Raw genomic sequence first — 22,639 nt, 5'->3', positions numbered from 1 at the left:
AAGCAAAGAAAGGCAAACTTCAGATGTTCTCACTTATTTGTGGGAGCCAAAAACGAAAACAATTGAATTCATGGACATATAGAGTAGCAAGAAGGTTACCAGAGCTTGGCAAGGGTGGTTAGGGGGTGGGGGAGAGTGGCAATAGTTAATGGGTATGAAAAAACGGAAAGAATGAGTAAGACCTAGTATTTGCTAGCACAACAGGGTGAATATAGTTAAAAATAATTTAATTGTACATTTTAAAATAACTAGCAGTATAATTGGTTTGTAACACAAAGGACAAACGTTTGACAGGATGGATAGCCCATATACTCTGATGTGGTTTTTCCACATTGCATGTCTGTATCAAAATATCTCACGTAACCCATAAAAATACATACCTACTATGTACCCACAAAAATTAAAAAAATAATTTTTTATAAAATGAATCCCACATTGATATATGTGTATTAGGAAAATATTTTTATCAAGAAAATATGAACTCTGAAACTCTAGCCCTCTGACTAAATACAAGGCAGATTATGGATCCCTGGGAAGTTTGATAACCTTGGATTAATATGAAATAAATAGGATTAAGAAATCCATCACATTTACATGACATTTATACACTATTGCCTATCTTAGATTATAAACCATGGCATGCAATGGTCAACTCTTCTTACTGTTCTCGCAAGTTTTCCTTTGATTCTTCTTGCTAGGGTTCAAATATACCCCAAAGCACAACTTTTATCTGAATAAAAAGTGGTCCCATAACTTTAAATACATTTAAGTTCAAAAATATAAATATAAATGAATATAAATATTAATTTATATCACATGTAGGTATAACAGAACACAATAAAAAAGATAACGATTGTGGGTAGGGAGAAAAAAGAAAACCAAGTCATCAGAAATTCAGGTCTTTTTTCCAACACAAAACAGAAGTGATCAACTGCTATCTGTATTTACCTATGAACATCTCATTATAAACCAAACAAGCATGTCCCCTGATGTCACCGGATGTGGTACTCCCTGAAGCACTTGGCATGGACACCCTTCTGGCACTTCTCGCACCGGGTGTTGGTCTGCGAGTGGCAGAGGGCACATCGGGTCCTCTTGTCCTGGTGGATAATCCAGTGTCCAACCATATCAAAGCGGCTCTCAGTCTCCAACCGCCTGCTTCGCCTCCCTTGGGAGGTTGTGTCAGCATTGCTCTCCAGGTACACACAGGCGACGTATCTCCGGAAGGCAAGGAGGTCCACCTGGGCATCTTGGCAGCAGATCCTGTGCAGCTGCCACGCATTGTTGAGGGCAGCATCAATGACATAGCCAATAAAGCTTGAGTACCACTTCATGCCTCGGATCTTCACCTTGTACCTGGCAATATTCTGGTCCATCCTACCAACACCGCCCACCTTCTCCTGATACAGCTTCACCAGTGACGGCTGGTGGACCTGAGTCCGCGTCTTAGTTGCTCCAGAGTGACGACTGGTCAGCCTCACTGGCTCTATGCCCACGGCATTGGAGCAGATGTTGACCACGCTGCTATCGTGCCAGCGGCACACGATGATCTCCTCACTCTCATCAACTTTGTAATCAAATGAACCCCTCTTCATTTTTCTCAGTTCTTTGGGGTCTTTTAGGGGACATCGCTCAGTCCTGTACTCACGAACAGTTCCTGTGGCCTTCACCCCCTTTTTCCTCAAAATGGACATCAGTTTAACACTTGTAAAAACCTTGTCAAAAAATATGTGATATGGCAGAAAACCACGCTCCTGAAGCGCATCCACAAATTTTATTACCATACTGCCTCCTAGATCCAGGCTCCTGTCTGGCTTGGTAAAAAGTGTGCCCTGTGAGGGCTCGAACCACACCAAGTAGCCTCTGCTGGTTGTCCCACACCAAATCTTGTAGCCAAGTCGCACAGGCTTCCCCCTGTGCAGCTGCTTGGACCCACGGTACCCAAAGTACTCACACATAGACTCGCCAAAGCTGTAGAACTCTTCCAAGGGTGCGTGCTTCTGGAAATTGCAGTTCATCCGGATGATGAGAGGTCTGACCTTGGCAAACCTATCACCTGCATCAAGTTCGTTGTTATCTGCAAAATGTAAGTATGAGAAGATGAGTTCGAATCTGTCCCTTCTGATTGCATCAGCCACAAGATGATGGTGTGAATCGGGAGACGTTTCCCAGAACATCCTTCTCCTTGGGTAAGAGATGTACCCACTTAAAATCAAAATGCCCAAAACACACTTCAATTCCTGAGCCGTAAGACTCAGATTGACATTCTTCTGCCAAGCATAACGATTGGTTTCATTAACAATGAAATTAATTGTTCCTTCATCAAAAAACAACTCAAAAAGGCCCACAGGACTCAGCTCTTGGCTTTTCAGATCCTCAATATGAGGATCTGATGCCGTCCAACTGCCAAAGTCTGGACGAATATCTCTTTTTGTCCAAATGCGCTGAGGTTTCACAACTGCTTTCTGCCTCTTCTTGGCCGGCTGCAGCTCCAGGTCGTCATTATCCTCGCCGGTGCCAGAGTCCTCACACAGGACTGAAGCATGCAGCACACTGCCAGGCAGGTGAGCACCTCGCTGGTTGTCTTCATCACCTGAGTCCTCATCAGTGAATTCCCCCGCAGCATTGTCGGGAGGTGCAATGAAGATCTCTTCCCTGTTGCTGTTGGACTCTTCCTCCTCCATAGCATTCAGAACCTCGAGCAGCTTTGCAGACTTCACCTTTGAGTGGATACCTCTCCCAGCAATGACATCTCTGTTATAACAGGAAACAGAATCAGGAAGAGGCCATTCCAGAAAGCCAATGCTTCAGCAGAAAAGAGGAGGATGCTCCCCCTATAAAACACTTTAATTTGAATGGCTTCACTCATCTGGCACCACAAGGCACAGCATTCAGTAAGTACATTTTCCAGCTAAACACAGATTCTGCTTTTTATTATTATTTTTTTTGAAATGGTGTCATATTCTGTCACCCAGGCTGGAGTGCAGGGGTGCGATCTCAACTCACTACAACCTCCACCTCCCAGGTTCAAGCGATTCTCCTGCCTCAGCCTCCCAAGTACCTGGGACTACAGGTGCATGCCACCATGCCCCGCTAATTTTTTTTATTTTTAGTAGAGATGGGGTTTCACCATGTTAGTCAGGATGGTCTTGATCTCCTGACCTCGTGATCCGCCCACCTCAGTCTCCCAAAGTGCTGGGATTACAGGCGTGAGCCATGGCACCCAGCCCACAGATGATGCTTTTAAGTGCAGAAGTATTTTGACAATGGGAGACAGAATAAAGAGGTCTTACCTACTTCCTTTCCTTCTTAAATGATGTGTTCTAAAACAGAGGTTCCCCTTTAGTGATGAATCCAGATGCTGCTATCATCACCCCAGATAACAGAAACTGACAACAGGGAGCCCTGGTCAGCTGGAGTGACACCCACTCCTGTCCCCTCAGACTCAATAGCCCTAGGAGCTCTGGAATTACATTTGTCTTACTATACCTTCCCTCTCTTATTGACAAATGGAAGTTTCCCTCATTCCCCAAATTCTCAAACTCTCCCTACTTGAACTCTCACTACCCAAATTCAAGAACTGAGCAGATGTGGATTTTCTGATAGCTCCCTTGCAGCTATCCTACTGTATGCTAACTGCAAATGAGAAGCCAAATCAATTTGGAAAACATGGAAAGTCCTGACACTCTCTGGCCCTGTGGACATAGGAACCAAATGGATGGTGAGTGATATAGGTGCTCCGCGACTTAACAATCAGGTTACATCCCAATAAACCCCTCATGAGTTAAAAATGTCATACGTCGAAAATGCATTTAATACACCTAACCTACCAAACATCGTAGCTTAGCCTAGCCTGCCTTAAACATGCTCAGAACATTTACATTACCCTATAGTTGGGAAAAAAAGTCATCTAACACAAAGCCTATTTTATAATTAAGTATTAAATAGCTCATATAATTTATTGACTACTGGACTGAAAGTGAAAAACAGAGTGACTGTATGGATACTCAAAGTACAGTTCCTACAGAATGTATCTGGCTTTTACACCATCTTAAGTTGAACCATGCTAAATGGGAGACTCTGTACTTGCATTTGAGCACAGCCAGTGAGCAGGTGCTGCCCAGGGGCTGGCGATGGGTAAACTCCACTCCCAACCTGCACAGCACTTTTGTTCTAACTGGAGGAGTCAGACAACAGATCAACAAACAAGTAGCTATGCAGGACGGTGTCAGGTAGCAACGAATGCCATCCCAGATAAGGGACAATGCAACAAAGGGGTAGAGCCAGGGCTGCTATTTTGGACAGAATGGTGAGAGAAGGCTCACAGGGTGGGAGGCCTGAAGGAGGTGAGAGAATGAGCCCTGCAGACAGCTGGAGACAAGATGTCCAGGCAGACAGAGAGAACCACAGGCACACGGCCCTGACACTGAAGGGATTCGACATCTGCAGAATGGCAAGGAGGTCAGCGAGGCTGCAGGTGCAATGAGGACAAGACAGCAGAGTAGAGCCAGAGAGAACCAGGCCCCACAGGACTCCACAGGCCCTGGCCAGGACTTCCAGTGTTCAGGTAGCCCCAAAGGTGGGGGTAAACCATGGAACAGGGCAGTGAGGAGTCACATCTAGGCTGTAAACACATCACCCTGGCTGTGAGAATGGACTTAGCAGGGAGGGTAGGCACAGAGGTCCCTGCAGCTTCCCTGTGCCCCTTTGCAGACCCCAACCGCTATGTGAGGACCCTCCATCCCAAAGGAAGGCAACAGGATTTACCACAGAGGCTACATCAGCGCAGACCTACCCATGGACTCTGGAGGTCAGGCTGCATTAGAAATTCACTCTAACCTCACTGCCTGGAGACTGACTGTCAGGCACCATGCTGACCTCCAGGGAGGTGAGGTATTCACTCACTCCCCCTCTGCATGGGCCAGGACAAGAGACCAGTTTGAAGGGAAAGGAAATCCAAAGCCCTTCTCATGGGCCTTGGAGTAAGGTTCTCAGGGGACAGCAGCCATCTTCACACTCTCCTGACCTGGCCTCACTCAGTTCACAGGGGTAGATCCAGGGCTGCAAGCTCAAGGTCTCTACCAGTTTTGACTGCCCAAGCTCCTCCTCACCCCCAAACCCTCAAACAACTTCTGCACATGACTGTTCAAACCCCGGGCATGAGAAAGCCTGCAGGGACTGAGGTGGCCCCAGGAGTAACCATCTGGTGTCTTTATCTTGAAAGATGAGGAAAGTGACGTCATGGTTTTCTGTCGAGTGTACACATTAGTGCTACATGACCACACCCATACCACACAACCATCGGCCTTTTCCCATTTTTCCCATTCTTCTCCCATCTCCTCTCCCTTCTTCCTTTATACTTCCTGGACACCAACTGTTATACTGAGGCCAAGAGCTAAAAATGTCACGGACTTGGGCTTTCAAAAACATAGGGGAATAAATTCTTCAATAAAACATTTGATCAAACGGCACTCCTACCTGGATGTTGAAGCCATGATGAACTGGGAAGACGAAGCTGTCTTTACTCACAGAGTCTAAGAACCTGTAAGACAAGAAAGGTCAATTTAAAAAAATTGTATCTTAAGAAGCAAGGCAACAGGATCTTTTCTACCATTTAAGGGAAAAATACCTCTGACTTAAAATTCACCACCTTAACAGTGTCTGGGTCGACGGGTTATTCGAAGGGAAAAAGAACGAATCCTTCATCTCACAATTCACACCACAATACATTCTAAAGTAGATGACATTTGGGGCTACATGAGTCTTTGCTTGTGGGGTGGCAGAGGGCCTTCCACTGCATTCCAGGATGTTTGATGGCATCCCTGGCTTCTACTAACAGATGCCAGTAGAACATCCCGCTGCACTGTCCATAACAGCTAAACATCAGAAAAACCCAAAAGACTACCAGCTGGGAAATGAATATAACTATATTATATAGAAGTTTAAACAAATGAACTACCAAGAAAGCATAAGGATCCTGAAAACAACACTTAATGAAACACAGCTGCAGAGAGAAAGTGTAGAACACCACTTATGTAACTACAAATACCCACAAGAAATTCCCTGTGTTGTCAACAGATACTATGTGCAGGATAGGAGTATAAAACCAGAACTGGAAAGCTACACGCTAGCTCTTCACAGAAGGGGGCACCCACAGGGGAGGGAGGGAAACTGGAGTGACGAGGTGGAAGATGAGATGGGGTCGTGGGGAGAGAAAGGCCAACCAGATCTGTTAGTTCTTTTTACACAATCTGAGTGCTCACTTCGGCAACACATGTACTAAAACTGGACCAATACTGAGAAGATTAGCATAGCCTGTCCATAAAGATGACATGCAAATTCGTAAGTGTTCCATATTAAAAAAAAAAATCTGAATCAAATATGGCAAAATGTGTTAATATGTGTTAAATCTGGGAGGTGGGGACATGGATATTGATATATTTTTCTCTGTATTTTCTGTATGTTTGAAATATTTTGGAGTAAAGACATTAGAAACCCTTTCAGCAAGTGAGCATTTAAGTGCGGAGTACTGTTTTAAGCATTTTTACCAATGTCAATGCATTTAATCCCCTTCATAACTTCTTGAGGTTGTAATAACCCCCATTTAACCATTGAGGAAACTGAGGCCTGGAAAGACGTGACTTGCCTAGCGATGCAGAACAAAATCACAACAGATTTGGAAAGTGTTAGCGTCCAAGGGCATCTACTTAGTTTTCCAGGAGATTAGACAGTCACGCTTGAATAATTTAATGGAAAACCAGTCACCCAGACCCTATCAATAAACTGATAAAATGCAGTAATACTGGGGGGAAATACAAACAGAAGTCAGGAGGCATCCCTGTTTATCCAGAGCTCACAGAAATTAATTACAGGAGTAGGGGATTTGCATTTGCACACAATGATGATGTGAGTTCCACAAAGATTCAGGCTATGGAAATATCTCAGCACCACAGGGACCCCATGCCAATATTTTCAAAATGGTGTGACTGCTGGCAAACCACCTGGACAGCTGATTCAAGTTACCTTCTCATTTTAAGATGTTAACCTTTCCATGCCTTTTAATGTGTCTGGACAGCTCACTCCGGGCCACTTTTACAACAGCAAGAACAGACCAATAAGCCCGCTCTTGTACGTCTCCAACAGCTCTCCTGCCTGGTGTCATATCCTTCTCGGTCTCCCTGCAGCACCCAGAACAGCGGCAGTTAGTGGAGGGAGGAAGCAGAGCACCCAGAAGGTGCTTTAAAAGTTGTTGGGTGAGAAGGTTGGTTGTCACAATGGCAGAAGGGGTGGAAAGGGTTACAGCGATCCCACACGTGTGGGTCGGTCCCACAACCACACCTGTCTCATACCCTCACAACTTCCATCTGTCCTGCCAAAACCTATGTGCAATGATTTAACTTGGGCTTAGAACCAAACTCAGATTTACATAAATATAAAACACCTCTTGCACAATTTTAATATAGTATAGTAAACATACTAATAGTACAGAAAACGAAGATCTTTTTATCAGAACTTTACCAATGCATGTTGACCATTTTGAAGAATTATGTCACCAATAGTATCAATCTTTGTGACACAAGTCATCATCAATGCAACACACATAGGTCCTTTTGTACCTGCAGGTATCACATTCACGGTGGCTTGACATATGCATATGTGACCCTTCCATAAAAATGCCAAATACAAAGAACAAGTCTCAGCACTATTCAGGTGAATGTGGCCTTACTTGTCTATAATTCATTTTAATTCCTACCTCACCCCCACCAAATGAAGCCCCACCTGGCCCTGAGGTCAGCTCAGTCACACTGCTTCTGACCAATTCTCGATAACTGAGCCAAAGCTCCCTTTGTCAGCTACTCAGAGCACGCCCTTCACAAACCAGTCTCCTTTTGTTGTTTGTGAGACCATTTCATGAATACTATCTGCACTAATCTGGGTCTGATCTCCACTGTATATCCAAAGCACACTCAGAGGGAGGCTGAGCCTGATCACAACTGTATATACAACACTTACATAGTAGCTGGGTCTGATCTACATTATATATACACACAGTGCTTGCTTACAGGGTCCAGTGGACACAAGAGCTGGGCCAGTATCCTCAGGAGAGGTCCTGAGAATGTTTTTTTTTTCTATGAGAATCCAAAGGCCTCTCCTGAAGGCTAAAATAAAACCCTCAGCATCATCTTCCTAATCTTCCCCAGGTCTGCTTCCTAATTTTCTCTAATATATTAGACATACCAGGTCTCTGCCCCCTCTGCTATCCCCTAGCTGAGACTGTTCCAGGCAGGTACCACCAAAGGGTCATTTGCTCATATCCTTAAGACTCAACTACAGAGCCCAGGGCCTTGAATGCAAAAATACTCAGTAAAGTAGCTCCTCGAGTCCATTTCCTCCCATAACAGGGACAGAGCCTTTTCTCCTCCATCCACCAGCTCAGTGGGCTGTTCTCAGGGGCCAACCAACAGCTCCCGAACCACAAGGCACATAGACAGTGATAAAAGTGAAAATGCTATGTGGCCAGGAAAAAGAGTGTTAGGAGTTGTTTAGTACCCTACACGCAAACCATGGCCCAAATGACCCCATCATCAACTGGTTGTCCTGGTCACCTGGAAATACAACTTCAATGTTGTGTGGCCAGAGCCCTTACTAAAGGACTAATCCCACAGACTCCCCGTGCTATCTCAGGCAGCTTTTAAGCCCAGTCTCTCCAGTGAACTTCTACCCTGCCAGCCTGCCAGGAAGCTCACTGAACTGTCTACCTACGAACCCATAAAAGCAAACCACACTCAGCAAATTCTGACTCCATCTGCCCTTTTGCAGCCAATTCTAAGAATGATGCATGCACATACATACAATCAGTCTTGCCCCAACACACCTCCTATGCCCCCTTAGCGCTCCAGAAAGGATGACAAATATTTTTTCCTCCTGATGTTATTCTACCTTCCTCTCCCCAACTACCTAAAATTTCTAGTCTCTGGAGGTTCACTCTCGAGCTTTTATGGTCAGGCAGTAACAGTGGCTGGCATGTCCTGGGGGGTGGATCCTGGCCTGGGTTCTGCAGACACAGAAGATAAGAGAACATGTAACTCCTGCAATCAGTGACCTCCACTCCTCTGGGCCCCTCGCTCCTGCCTCAAGGTGGCTCTCAGGAGTAAGGGGAAGTAGAAAAGACACTCATCAAATGGGACGCCTAACTTCCATTTCCAGAAGTATGGCAGACCACAGATCCCAAAAAAACTCTCCCGATGAAAACTTAAAAGAGCTGGATAAAATTTTAAGTGCTGCACTGACCTGACAAGAAAATATGGAATCTCACTGGGTCAAAAAGCAAAATCAATCTGGGAGCCCTAAGGAGCAAGGGAGTCTTCAGTTAGCTTTCACTCTGAGGAGTTCTCATGAATTGTGGTGACATTAATCCTCCTATTCTGAACTATATGGAGTATAAAAACTAGAGGAAACTAAAGGCAGGCCAGCACAAAGGGCTAGGAAAATAGGCCTGCACAAAGGGCCTACCAAAGGGCTGCACCCAAGAGACAAGGATAAATGAAAACGAACCCAACTCTGAAGAAGAGACCAGAAAATAAACATGCTTGAGTTAACCATACCACTGGATAAAAGTCAGGCAGGGAGCGTCTCCGAAGAATCTGTAACTATGAAGGTTTATGAGGCCAACTGATACTGCTAAATGGGCTCAATAACCTCAAGTAAAAATGTTAACCCAAAGTCCCCTTCATTAGCAGTGCTTCCCCAGGAATAGTGAAAACAGATAAAACTTCTCTGGAGGAATATATCCCCAACGAAAACATTGAAGAGCTCCACTGATAACAGTTCCAAAGATGAATTCACATTATGCAAAAAAAACAAAAGTCATAAAGTAAACAAGGAAATAACAAAGTAAACAAGGAAATAAAGCACCATGAATGGGAGTCAGCAGAAACAATGGACGGCATAATCAGACCCACGGACTATAAATGTCATAATTATCATAGAAGACAAAATACATATGTTTAATGTATTGTAAGAAACAATATGAACAAGAAACATAAAATCTGAAACAAAAAGAAAAGGTCAAGCACACTCAAAAAGAACCAAATACAACAAATAAGAATAAAAAGTAAACTACCTAAGAAAAGTTTTAAAAGTCATACTTACAAGGGAAATACAGATCAAAACCATGAGATATCACATTATACCCATAACGATGGACACTATCAAGAAAACAGAAAATGGTATCAGCAAGGATGTAGAAAAATTAGAACCTTTGAGCCGGATGTGGTGGCTCACGCCTGTCATCCAAGCACTTTGGGAGGCTGAGGCGGGCGGATCACGAGGTCAGGAGCTTGAGACCATCCTGGCTGACACAGTGAAACCCTGTCTCTACTAAAAATACAAGCAATTAGCCAGACACGGTGGGCAGGCGCCTGTAGTCCCAGCTACTCAGGAGGCTGAGGCAAGAGAATGGCGTGAACCTGGGAGGTGGAGCTTTCAGTGAGCTGAGATCCAGCCACTGCACTCCAGCCCGGGTGACAGAGCGAGACTCCGCCTCAAAAAAACAAAAAAAAGAAAAATTAGAACCTTTGTACACTGTTGATAGCATTTAAAAATAATGCACCCACTATGGAAAAAGTGTGGTAATTTCTACGTTTTCTTTTAAACAATTTTTTTCTTTTTTCATATTTAAAAAAACCACACTTTTTTTTTTTTTTTTTTAAGACAGGGTCTCACTCTTTTGACCAGCCTGGAATACAGTGGGACAATTGATTTAGGAGTTAAAAATAAATTACTCAGGCAGTTAGTGAGGGTATAGAAGTCCTCAGTAAGGTTGTTCTTTTAATAAAAAGCAGCCCCCAAATCCTTTCTTTTCTAACAAAAAGCAGCCTGAAAAATCAAGCCTCAAGCATAGATAAGAAAGGTGGAAGCTTGCATAGGTGAACGCCTGCAGGTGTGTCAGAAGCCAGGTATATCCTGGAAGTTTTCTCCTCCCTTCTCTTTGTCAAAGTCACATGTGTGGGTGTCACAGCCCCGGCCAGGCAGAGATGCCATCTGCATAATAAAAGATTAGGGTAAGATGGCCAGCCTCTTTGTGGGCTATGTAAGTGGCACACCTGGTTCAACCAATCCCCTAGGCCCTATGTAAATTAGACACCACCTCCTTCAGCCCCTCTATAAAATCAAATACATCCCACCGTGAACAGGGAGATCCATTTGGAACCTCTCTCCCTCTATATGGGGGAGCTTTGCTCTTGTTTATCTTGCCTATTAAACTTTCCGCTCTTAAATGCACACCCTGTGCGTCTACATCTTGTTTTCCTTAGCGTGAGACAACGAACCTTGGGTATTTCCCAAGACAAGCGACCCCACTTCACAATCATGGCTCACTGCAGCCTCAACCTCTCCAGGCTCAGGTGATCCTGCCACCTCAGCCTCCTAAGTAGCTAGAACTACAGGTACATGCCACCATGCCAGCTAATTTTTCTATGTTTTGTAGAGATGGGGTTTCTCCATGTTGCCCAGGCTGGTGTCAAACTCTTGGGCTCAAGTAATCTGCCTGCCTTGGCCTTCCAAAATGCTGGGATTGTAGGTGTGAGGCACTGTGCCTGGCTGCAACTGATTTTTGTGTGTTTATTTTGTATCCTGCAACTGTGCTGTATTCAGCAGATACAATTTGCTGTTAATTTTGCTGCAAATACAAATTGCTGCAATTCTGCAATTGTGGAATCTTTAGAGTTTCCTACATATGAGATCATGTCATTTGCAAACACAGATAGTTGTAATTACTGCTTTCCAATTTGGATGGCTTCTACTTTTCTCAGTAATTGCTCTAAGACTTCCAATACTATGTTGAACAAATGAACTGAAAGCAGGAACTCGGAAATCTATGTCTATAGTGCTTTTTTTTTTTTTCTTGAGATGGAGTCTCTGTTGCCTAGGCTTGAGTGCAGTGCCGTGATCTCATCTCACTGCAACCTCCGCCTCCCGGGTTCAAGTGATTCTCCTGCCTCAGCCTCCTGAGTAGCTGGGACTACAGGTGCTTGCCAGCATCCCCGGGTAATTTTTGGTATTTTTAGTAGAGACGGGGTTTCACCATTTTAGCCAGGATGGTCTCAATCTCCTGATTTCGGGATCCGCCCACCTCGGGCCTCCCAAAGTGATGGGATTACAGGCTTGAGTCACTGCGTCCGTCCGGCCTATAGTGCATTTTCAAAGCAGCACTATTCACAACAGCCAAGAGACAGAAGCAACTCAAGTGTCAACTGATGAATGAATGGAATTGATAGATGCAATGGAATATTATTCAGCCTTAAAACGAAGGAAATCCTGTTACAGACTACAATGTAAATAACCTTGAGGACATTATACTAAGTGAAATAAGCCAACTACAAAAAGAGAAACTGTTTAATTTCACTTACATGAGGTAATTAAAGTTGTCAAAACTGAGAAACAGAAAGTAGAATGCAGATTAACAGAAGCTGTGGAGGAGAAACGGCGAGTTAATGTTTAATGGGTATAGTTTCAGTTTTGCAAGATAAAAAAGTTCCTGGAGATTGGCTGTACAATAATATGATTATCCTTAGTACTACTAAACTGTGCACTTAAATGGTTAAAATGGTAAGCTGTATGTTTTTTACAATTAAAAATATAAAAATGAAGTACAATAAAAACAAAAAATTCAGAGAAAGAGGGTCATTTTACAGTGAGAAAAGATTTGCCTAATCAGGAAAATAGAGTAATTTTTAAATTGTGTATATCTAATAAGTTCAAAATATGTAGAATAAAAAGGACTACCATCCAGAATCTACAATGAACTCAAACAAATTCGCAAGAAAAAAAAAATCCCCTCAAAAAGTGGGTTAAGGACAATTCTCAAAAGAATTTACACAAATGGCCAACAAACATTATGAAAAACATGCTCAACATCACTAATGATCAGGGAAACGCAAATCAAAACCCCAGTGCGACGCCCTCTTCCTCACACAAGAATGGCCACCATGCTCAACATCACTAATGATCAGGGAAATGCAAATCAAAACCCCAGTGCGACGCCCTCTTCCTCACACAACAATGGCCACCATGCTCAACATCACTAATGATCAGGGAAATGCAAATCAAAACCCCAGTGCGACGCCCTCTTCCTCACACAAGAATGGTCACCATGCTCAACATCACTAATGATCAGGGAAATGCAAATCAAAACCCCAGTGCGACGCCCTCTTCCTCACACAACAATGGCCACCATGCTCAACATCACTAATGATCAGGGAAACGCAAATCAAAACCCCAGTGCGACGCCCTCTTCCTCACACAAGAATGGTCACCATGCTCAACATCACTAATGATCAGGGAAACGCAAATCAAAACCCCAGTGCGACACCCTCTTCCTCACACAACAATGGCCACCATGCTCAACATCACTAATGATCAGGGAAACGCAAATCAAAACCCCAGTGCGACGCCCTCTTCCTCACACAAGAATGGCCACCATGCTCAACATCACTAATGATCAGGGAAACGCAAATCAAAACCCCAGTGCGACACCCTCTTCCTCACACAAGAATGGCCACCATGCTCAACATCACTAATGATCAGGGAAATGCAAATCAAAACCCCAGTGCGACGCCCTCTTCCTCACACAAGAATGGCCACCATGCTCAACATCACTAATGATCAGGGAAACGCAAATCAAAACCCCAGTGCGACACCCTCTTCCTCACACAAGAATGGCCACCATGCTCAACATCACTAATGATCAGGGAAATGCAAATCAAAACCACAATGCGACACCCTCTTCCTCACACAACAATGGCCACCATGCTCAACATCACTAATGATCAGGGAAACGCAAATCAAAACCCCAGTGCGACGCCCTCTTCCTCACACAAGAATGGCCACCATGCTCAACATCACTAATGATCAGGGAAATGCAAATCAAAACCACAATGCGACACCCTCTTCCTCACACAACAATGGCCACCATGCTCAACATCACTAATGATCAGGGAAACGCAAATCAAAACCCCAGTGCGACACCCTCTTCCTCACACAAGAATGGCCACCATGCTCAACATCACTAATGATCAGGGAAACGCAAATCAAAACCCCAGTGCGACACCCTCTTCCTCACACAAGAATGGCCACCATGCTCAACATCACTAATGATCAGGGAAACGCAAATCAAAACCCCAGTGCGACACCCTCTTCCTCACACAACAATGGCCACCATGCTCAACATCACTAATGATCAGGGAAATGCAAATCAAAACCCCAGTGCGACACCCTCTTCCTCACACAAGAATGGCCACCATGCTCAACATCACTAATGATCAGGGAAACGCAAATCAAAACCCCAGTGCGACACCCTCTTCCTCACACAAGATGGCACCATGCTCACATCACTAACTTTGGGGGGGAACGCAAATCAAACCCCATGCGACCCTCTCCTCACACAAGAATGCCACCATGCTCAACATCACTAATGATCAGGGAAATGCAAATCAAAACCACAATGCGACACCCTCTTCCTCACACAAGAATGGCCACCATGCTCAACATCACTAATGATCAGGGAAACGCAAATCAAAACCCCAGTGCGACGCCCTCTTCCTCACACAAGAATGGCCACCATGCTCAACATCACTAATGATCAGGGAAATGCAAATCAAAACCACAATGCGACACCCTCTTCCTCACACAAGAATGGCCACCATGCTCAACATCACTAATGATCAGGGAAATGCAAATCAAAACCACAATGCGACACCCTCTTCCTCACACAAGAATGGCCACCATGCTCAACATCACTAATGATCAGGGAAACGCAAATCAAAACCACAGTGCGACACCCTCTTCCTCACACAACAATGGCCACCATGCTCAACATCACTAATGATCAGGGAAACGCAAATCAAAACCCCAGTGCGACGCCCTCTTCCTCACACAAGAATGGCCACCATGCTCAACATCACTAATGATCAGGGAAACGCAAATCAAAACCACAGCGCGACACCCTCTTCCTCACACAACAATGGCCACCATGCTCAACATCACTAATGATCAGGGAAACGCAAATCAAAACCCCAGTGCGACGCCCTCTTCCTCACACAAGAATGGCCACCATGCTCAACATCACTAATGATCAGGGAAACGCAAATCAAAACCACAGTGCGACACCCTCTTCCTCACACAACAATGGCCACCATGCTCAACATCACTAATGATCAGGGAAATGCAAATCAAAACCACAGTGCGACGCCCTCTTCCTCACACAACAATGGCCACCATGCTCAACATCACTAATGATCAGGGAAACGCAAATCAAAACCCCAGTGCGACGCCCTCTTCCTCACACAACAATGGCCACCATGCTCAACATCACTAATGATCAGGGAAATGCAAATCAAAACCCCAGTGCGACGCCCTCTTCCTCACACAACAATGGCCACCATGCTCAACATCACTAATGATCAGGGAAACGCAAATCAAAACCACAATGCGACGCCCTCTTCCTCACACAACAATGGCCACCATGCTCAACATCACTAATGATCAGGGAAACGCAAATCAAAACCCCAGTGCGACGCCCTCTTCCTCACACAACAATGGCCACCATGCTCAACATCACTAATGATCAGGGAAATGCAAATCAAAACCACAGTGCGACGCCCTCTTCCTCACACAACAATGGCCACCATCAAAAAAATCAAAAAATAACAGATGTTGGCCAGGACGCAATGAAAAGGGAACATTCTGCACCGCTGGTGGGGATGTGAACTAGTACAACCACTATGGAACACAGTGTGGGGATTCCTGAAAGACCGAAGAGTAGAACTACCATCTGATCTGGCAATGCTACTACTGGGTATCTACTCAGAGGAAAAGAAGTCATTATATGAGAAAAGATACTCGCACACGCATGTTTGTAGCAGCACAATTCAAAAACATGGAACCATCCCAAATGCCAATCAATCAATGAGTGGATAAAGAAACTGTGGTATATACATAAGACAGAATACTACTCAGTCATAAAAAGGAATGAATTAATGGCATTCACAGCAACCTGGATGGAAATGAAAACCATTATTCTAAGTGAAGTAACTCAGGAATGGAAAACCAAACATCATATGTTCTCACTCATAAGTGGGAGCTAAGCTAAGAGGATGCAAAGGTAAAGAATGATACAATGGACGCTGGTGACTCCAGGGGAAAGGATGAGAAGGGCATGGCTATAAATTGGGTTCAGTATATAACGCTTGGGTGATGGTTGCACCAAAATCTCACAAATCACAACTAAAAAACTTACTCATGGCCGGGCGCGGTGGCTCACGCCTGTAATCCCGCACTTTGGGAGGTCGAGGCAGGCGGATCATGAGGTCAGATCTAGACCATCCTGGCTAACATGGATCTCTACTAAAAATATGAAAACTTAGCCCGGTGTGGTGGCGGCGCCTGTAGTCCCAGCTACTTGGGAGGCTGAGGCAGGAGAATGACGTGAACCCGGGAGGCGGAGCTTGCAGTGAGTACAGATAGTGCCATTGCACTCCAGCCTGGGCAACAGAGAGAGACTCTGTCTCAAAAAAAAAAAAAATTCATGTAACCAAATACCACCTGTTCCTCAAAAACTTATGGAAATAAAAAATAAAGTTTTCATAAGGTTCAATTTCTTTTTTTTTTTTTTTGAGACGGAGTCTCGCTCTGTCGCCCAGGCTGGTGGAGTGCAGTGGCGTGATCTCGGCTCACTGCAAGCTCTGCCTCACCAGTTTACGCCATTCTCCTGCCTCAGCCTCCCCAGTAGCTGGACTACAGGCGCCCGCCACCTCACCCGGCTATTTTTTTGTATTTTTTAGTAGAGACGGAGGGTTTCACCGTGTTAGCCAGGATGGTCCCGATCTCCTGACCTCGTGATCCGCCCGTCTCGGCCTCCCAAAGTGCTGGGATTACAGGCTTAAGCCACCGCGCCCAGCCAAGGTTCAATTTCTTAAACTGAGTAGGATATTCAGAGTTGTTCATTATTCTTTAAACTGTTCCTGTGCATTTTATATATTTTGGTATGTATATTTTACACACTCACACAAACACACACAGGCACGGGGGCCCTTGCAAAGAAACACCTGAAGAAATACTCTCCAGCTGACCCAATTAGTGCCTGATGGGAATGCTGCTCTGCAGTGATGAGGGAGTCGCAAGCAAAAGATGTTCATCTGTGATGTTCCAGAACACACACATCTTGCACGGCTAGAAGAAAATTAGGTCATCTCCCCATGTAACAGTCTGTGTCCCTTATGAAGAATCTCTTTATAAAATCCTTATAAAATTGTTTACCTGAATTTCTTCAAACCCCAGCCATCCCACATCCCAACTTATCCATACACAGGGCCTCTGACCATCTCTGGTCCACATGACATCACACTTAAATTCCTCTATGGCTTGTGAGAAAAGCTCATCACCTGATTAGATCATAAGCTCCACTAATCACGGACATGAGTCCCCATGGGCCTTCAGTAAATCCAAGTGTGTGACTGTGATGTCTGTGGGGCTCCAGCTCCCCTTCTGCTCTGACCTTCTTGGCACTAAGGCAGGCTTGCTGCAGGCAGATGCGAAAGAAAGACCTCAGTCCCGCAATCTCTCCCGACCCCCTTTCACAAGTCTGTAGCCCAGGAAAAATGTGTAATATGGAGCCACCAGTGACGAGCTGTGTGATCTTGGAAAGTCACTTACCGCAGAGACTTCCTGGTGCCCTTGTCTTTCACCCTGTGAAATGGGATCATCGTGGTTACCTACCTTCATTGCATTGTGAAAGTGATAAGAGTCAATGTGTGTAAAGCAGACACAACAGGCCTGGCTTCCCAAGTGTTAACTACAATTTCAGGTCCACAACCCCTCACCTGCAATTCCAAAAGCCAAATATGCTTTAAAAAATGAACTTTCTTTCAAAACTTTGCAACAAACTCTTTGGCAGCAAAACCTGGACTGACCTGAGGCTCTTCATAATGTCTAATTCTGTCACTATAAATATCCACACATTTTGCTGCAGAAATTATGTTTCATTAAGGGATGCATCAGTATGACTGATAAAACTCAAACAGTCTGACTTCTTCCCCAGGTCCAGCCAGGTTTGGGTCAGGAAGCCTGACTTGTGTTACCATTTCACAGTTGCTCCACCTCTCAGCAGTTTACCACCTTTTCCTCCACTGTGCCTTAGGCTGGCCCCATCCACTTGCTACAGCCTCCAGCCATTAGGGCATGAGCCCATCTTCACAGCTTACCAAGAGCTTGCCCTGGGTCACAATCCAACCAAGCTCTGAAATAAAATCAAAGTCATTCACAGCCCGGTCCCTAGCCTTATCCTCACCCAGTTCCGCCTGTAGGTTCAGACCACTCCCGAGGGCTGCTCCAGTCTCTCCTTGTATCCTGTCTTCCTCAGGTTCCTACTCTGGCCTGACTGCTTTCTTCTTCTGTGCTGTGCCTTTTGCCTGGGGTGCTATTCCCTGCCTGTGGGATCCCCTGCAATGTCCTTCTCATCCATCAGGCTTCCAATCAAGTCTTCTCTTATCACAGCTTTCACCATAATAGATTGAATCTAATAATCCATCTTCAGGTCAACCCCACTTCTGTATCCCAAGAAGGCAACATGGCATCTGGCATGCAGCAGGCCCTCAATAAATACTCGCTGAACCAAACTAATCATGCCACAGAGCCACATGGCCACATTCCAGGGCACCCCATCCATCTCAACCTGCCGCAGACTTTTCATTTTCATCTTTACTATCTGGCTTTGAGACAACTATTTAGAAAAGAACCAGAAGCTCTTGATATATGCTTGACCCTAACTAAAATATACTCCTAAAAGAGTCTCTGAAACCATGCATAGGAAATATGTCAGTGAAGAGTCTAATAATTACAATGGACTCAACCAGGACAGAGGCGGATACATAGGTAAGAAGCTCAGCAAAAAGCCATTCTACCTTTCAGGAGTCTGCAGGCTGTGCTCCCCAATTCTACCTTTCAGGAGTCTGCAGACTGTGCTCCCCAATTCTACCTTTCAGGAGTCTGCAGACTGTGCTCCCCAATTCTACCTTTCAGGAGTCTGCAGGCTGTGCTCCCCAATTCTACCTTTCAGGAGTCTGCAGGCTGTGCTCCCCAATTCTACCTTTCAGGAGTCTGCAGGCTGTGCTCCCCAATTCTACCTTTCAGGAGTCTGCAGGCTGTGCTCCCCAATTCTACCTTTCAGGAGTCTGCAGGCTGTGCTCCCCAATTCTACCTTTCAGGAGTCTGCAGGCTGTGCTCCCCAATTCTACCTTTCAGGAGTCTGCAGGCTGTGCTCCCCAATTCTACCTTTCAGGAGTCTGCAGGCTGTGCTCCCCAATTCTATCTTTCAGGAGTCTGCAGGCTGTGCTCCCCAATTCTACCTTTCAGGAGTCTGCAGGCTGTGCTCCCCAGGCCCTCCATCCCCTCACATGTGGATCCTACATCTTTCTTGCCCTGCCTGAGACGACCAACAGAGGAAGGGGACATCAGTAGCCAGTGCCCCCACATACCAAGCAAACTCACAAAGGGAATAATGTCTAGACAGAGGCTGTTAGGCAGCCAACTATCACCTTTTCATTCGTTTGGCAAACATCTGAAGTATAAACTGGGTGCCAGGCATGTATGCATAAAATTGTAATTATGACAGGGCTAAGAAGGAAAGGAGGTGTTGTTGATCAGAACCCATAGAACGGAAACTGACCTAGTCAGGGAGGTCAGAGAATACCTCCCTGAGGAAAAGATAACCTAAAGGAGAGCTGCAGAAAGAGTAACAACTCCCTCAGCAGGCAAGGAATAGCACCCCAGGCAAAAGGCACAGCACAGGAGAAGCAAAGCAGTCCCGCCAGGGTAGGGAATCTGCGGGAGACAGGGTACAAGAGGCTGGACCAGCCCTGCAGAGACCTGAAGGCCCTGTTAAGGAGGCCTGTCTTTATCAGAGCAGTGGGAAGTTTAAAAAAAAAAATTACAGGCAGAGCATAACAGAATGAAGGGTGTATGTTAACAAGCTTATTCTGGCTGCAGTATGGACAACTGAGTATGCAGGACCCAACGCTGATGAGGGAAGATGGACAAAAAGCCTACGGCAAAAGGGTGGGGCCTATGGAGAGAAACGGACACACCTATGGAGGACTCAAAATGTGAAACCATCAAGTCTGAATAATTGGTTGAGGGGGTAGGGCAGGGGAGAAAGCTGATCAGGGAAGCCTCCTAGATTCCGGCACCCTATGGCTGGTGCACAGAGGTGCCACTCACCAAGCCCAGCAGCACTGGGAGGAGGAACGAGCAGCACTGGGAGGAGGAGGTGGTCACAGCTGCCCAGACGTCCAACTGGGCATTCTCAACTAAACTGGTCCAGACACTCGGCAAGAAAAAGCACCTCGGTGTGAGACGTGGAGCTCCCCAGGCCACTCTAAAGGGCCCTAGGGGGTTGAGGGGCGGGAGAGCTGCTGTTTAAAATGTAAATTTCTCCAAGGAAAGACAGGACAACCCAATGCTGTCTTGGCGCCTAAATTACAAAACGGAAATAGGTGAGAGTAGAGAAATTTGAATAAGGCCTGTAGGTGTTAATATCCTGGTTTTGTTGACTGTTCTGTAAAATAAGATGTTAACCCCTAGGAAATCTGGGCGAACCGTACATGGGAATTTTTGTTTGTTTTGTAATACTCTGAAATTCTGAAATTAATTCAAGATAAACATTATTCAAAAGACATTTTATAGATCAGCACCCCAAAGCTGAGCCAGGAGCCTAACAGCTCACAAGTGCTTTTGTGGGATACAGAGGAACTTCCTCCCTTCTCTTCATCTCAATAGCAAAAGAGAAATAAGGGCAAACAAAGACCCTCAGAAACCTCAGCGGCTTCCCAGACGGACGCAAGTTAAGAACGACCCGCCCCCAGCGCGCCACGGCGCGGAGCCGCCCCGCCCCGCCCCGGGACCAGACGCGGCATTCGCAGCTCGGCCGCCAGCCTCAGGCCGCCCGCCCCATTAGTCCCGCCCACCCCGCCCGAGCCTGACCTGGTCCCTCCCACCGTGCCCTTAATCCATCCCTCTTTAGCCCGACCCCGCCCTGGTCCCCACCCACCCCGCTCCGCCTCCTGCTCCGCCTCCCGCTCAGCAGGGCCCGGCCTCCGGCCTCGCACCCCAACCCGCAGAGGGAGCGCCCCCTTGCGGCCCTCGGAATCCCATTGTTCCTGTCCTGGTCCCGCCAGCCCACCGTGGACGCGGAGCAGTGAGGACGAACTCCTCGGACGCCGTTGAGAAAACGCAACATCAAGGCCAACCGCTCCTGCACTCAAGCTAAGCCCTGCCTGCGGCGCACAATGATGCCTACCTGCCCTGGCCCAGACGGAGCCTCGCGAGCCCGAACTGGACCGCAAGCCGCGCCGAACCGGAGCGCTGCGCCTGCGTTGGCGTCGGGCGTCGCGGCCGCGCAACGTCCGGCACGAGAGCGCTCGCCGCACCTCGGCCCGCCTTCCACGCCACGCCCCCGAACCAGGCCACGCCCCGGCCCGAGCGACCATCGAGACTCCGGGACCTCCGCGGCGCCTAGAGGGATCCCGAAAACGCCTGCGAGGCCAGAACGGCCGAAATAACGTCTACCACCCCAGCGGGCCGGCTCTTCCCGCCACTCTCCCTTATCCTCCCACCCCCGTCCTCCCTTGGATACTTTCCTCGCTTCTAATCAGGAGAGCATGGGGACTTTCTAGGGTAGTGGTTCTCAAATGTGGCCCCAATCTAACAGCAGCTTCACCTGGAAAATTGATGGAAATGCAACTCTTGGGACCCCACTCCAGGCCTACTGAATCAGAAACTCTGAGGGTGTGCCCTGTACTCGGCCTTACCAACCCTGAAGGTGACTGTGGTACAAACTAGGGCTTGAGAACCACTGCTGTATGGCAGGGTTTCTCAGCCTCCACTCTTGACATTTTGGGCCTGGATAATTCTTTGTTGAGAGGGAAGGAGGGTGTCCTGTGCATTACAGGACGCAGGGTCACGGAAAAAATACAGTTAAATTTGGGTTTGAGGTAACAATGTTGTTCATCTAAGAATCACATTTAACTGGAAATCCCTGTATTTCATCTGGCTACCTTACCTACCTATAGTTTTACTTCGTAAAAATAACCCTAATTGTAGGATATTGAGCACCCCAGCAACGAAGTGCCAGTAGCACACCACACTCTCCACTCTAGTCTACCCCTTGAGAATCACGGCTCTGTAAGGACTTTGTCCAGCTGAAACCTAGTAGCCCATTAGGTATATAGGACAGTGTACTCCACAGCAAAGTGCCTTGCCCTGAAAGGCTTTGAACACAGGAATCCCTGGGACCAGACCCTGTTAACATTCAAAAAGAGGGCCACTTAGTGAAGAGTTTGTATTTGCTTCTCCACCCTGACACTTCACAAATGTTATTTGGTCACTGTAAAGTGTGTTCCAAAACACCTGCATCAGAAGAAAAAAAAAAATCATGCTCATTTGTGGGATTCTGGAGCGAAGGGCACTTATAAGTTTGTCATCATTCATTCCACATATGAGCAATTTGAGGAGACAGATCATGAGCCCTGGGAAAATGGGAGTGCTACTCTAGGTGAGATAGAGTGGTGTTTCTAAGTTGCTTTGT

At 46.2% G+C, this 22,639-nt stretch overlaps 1 protein-coding gene and 1 non-coding gene across 2 annotated transcripts; one reads left to right on the top strand and one right to left on the bottom strand.

Moving 5' to 3' along the window:
* Window positions 1-210: 210 nt before the first annotated feature.
* On the bottom strand, window positions 211-21,498 carry PGBD2 (piggyBac transposable element derived 2). The gene is made up of 3 exons (XM_010365406.2): window positions 21,353-21,498; window positions 5,479-5,542; window positions 211-2,754 (listed from the first exon to the last, which is right to left on the bottom strand). Exons 2-3 carry the CDS (start codon window positions 5,493-5,495, stop codon window positions 993-995), a joined length of 1,779 nt encoding a protein of 592 aa, XP_010363708.1. The 5' UTR covers window positions 5,496-5,542; window positions 21,353-21,498; the 3' UTR covers window positions 211-992.
* LOC115899392 lies at window positions 6,256-6,361 on the top strand. Its single transcript, XR_004059112.1, has one exon. It is a non-coding gene; the product is annotated as a U6 spliceosomal RNA (small nuclear RNA).
* Window positions 21,499-22,639: the final 1,141 nt, after the last annotated feature.

The sequence above is a fragment of the Rhinopithecus roxellana genome, chromosome 8 (assembly GCF_007565055.1).
Source record: "Rhinopithecus roxellana isolate Shanxi Qingling chromosome 8, ASM756505v1, whole genome shotgun sequence".
NCBI lineage: Eukaryota > Metazoa > Chordata > Mammalia > Primates > Cercopithecidae > Rhinopithecus > Rhinopithecus roxellana.
Note: the sequence above shows the minus strand (reverse complement) of the source record. Positions and strands in the feature narration are given on the sequence as shown.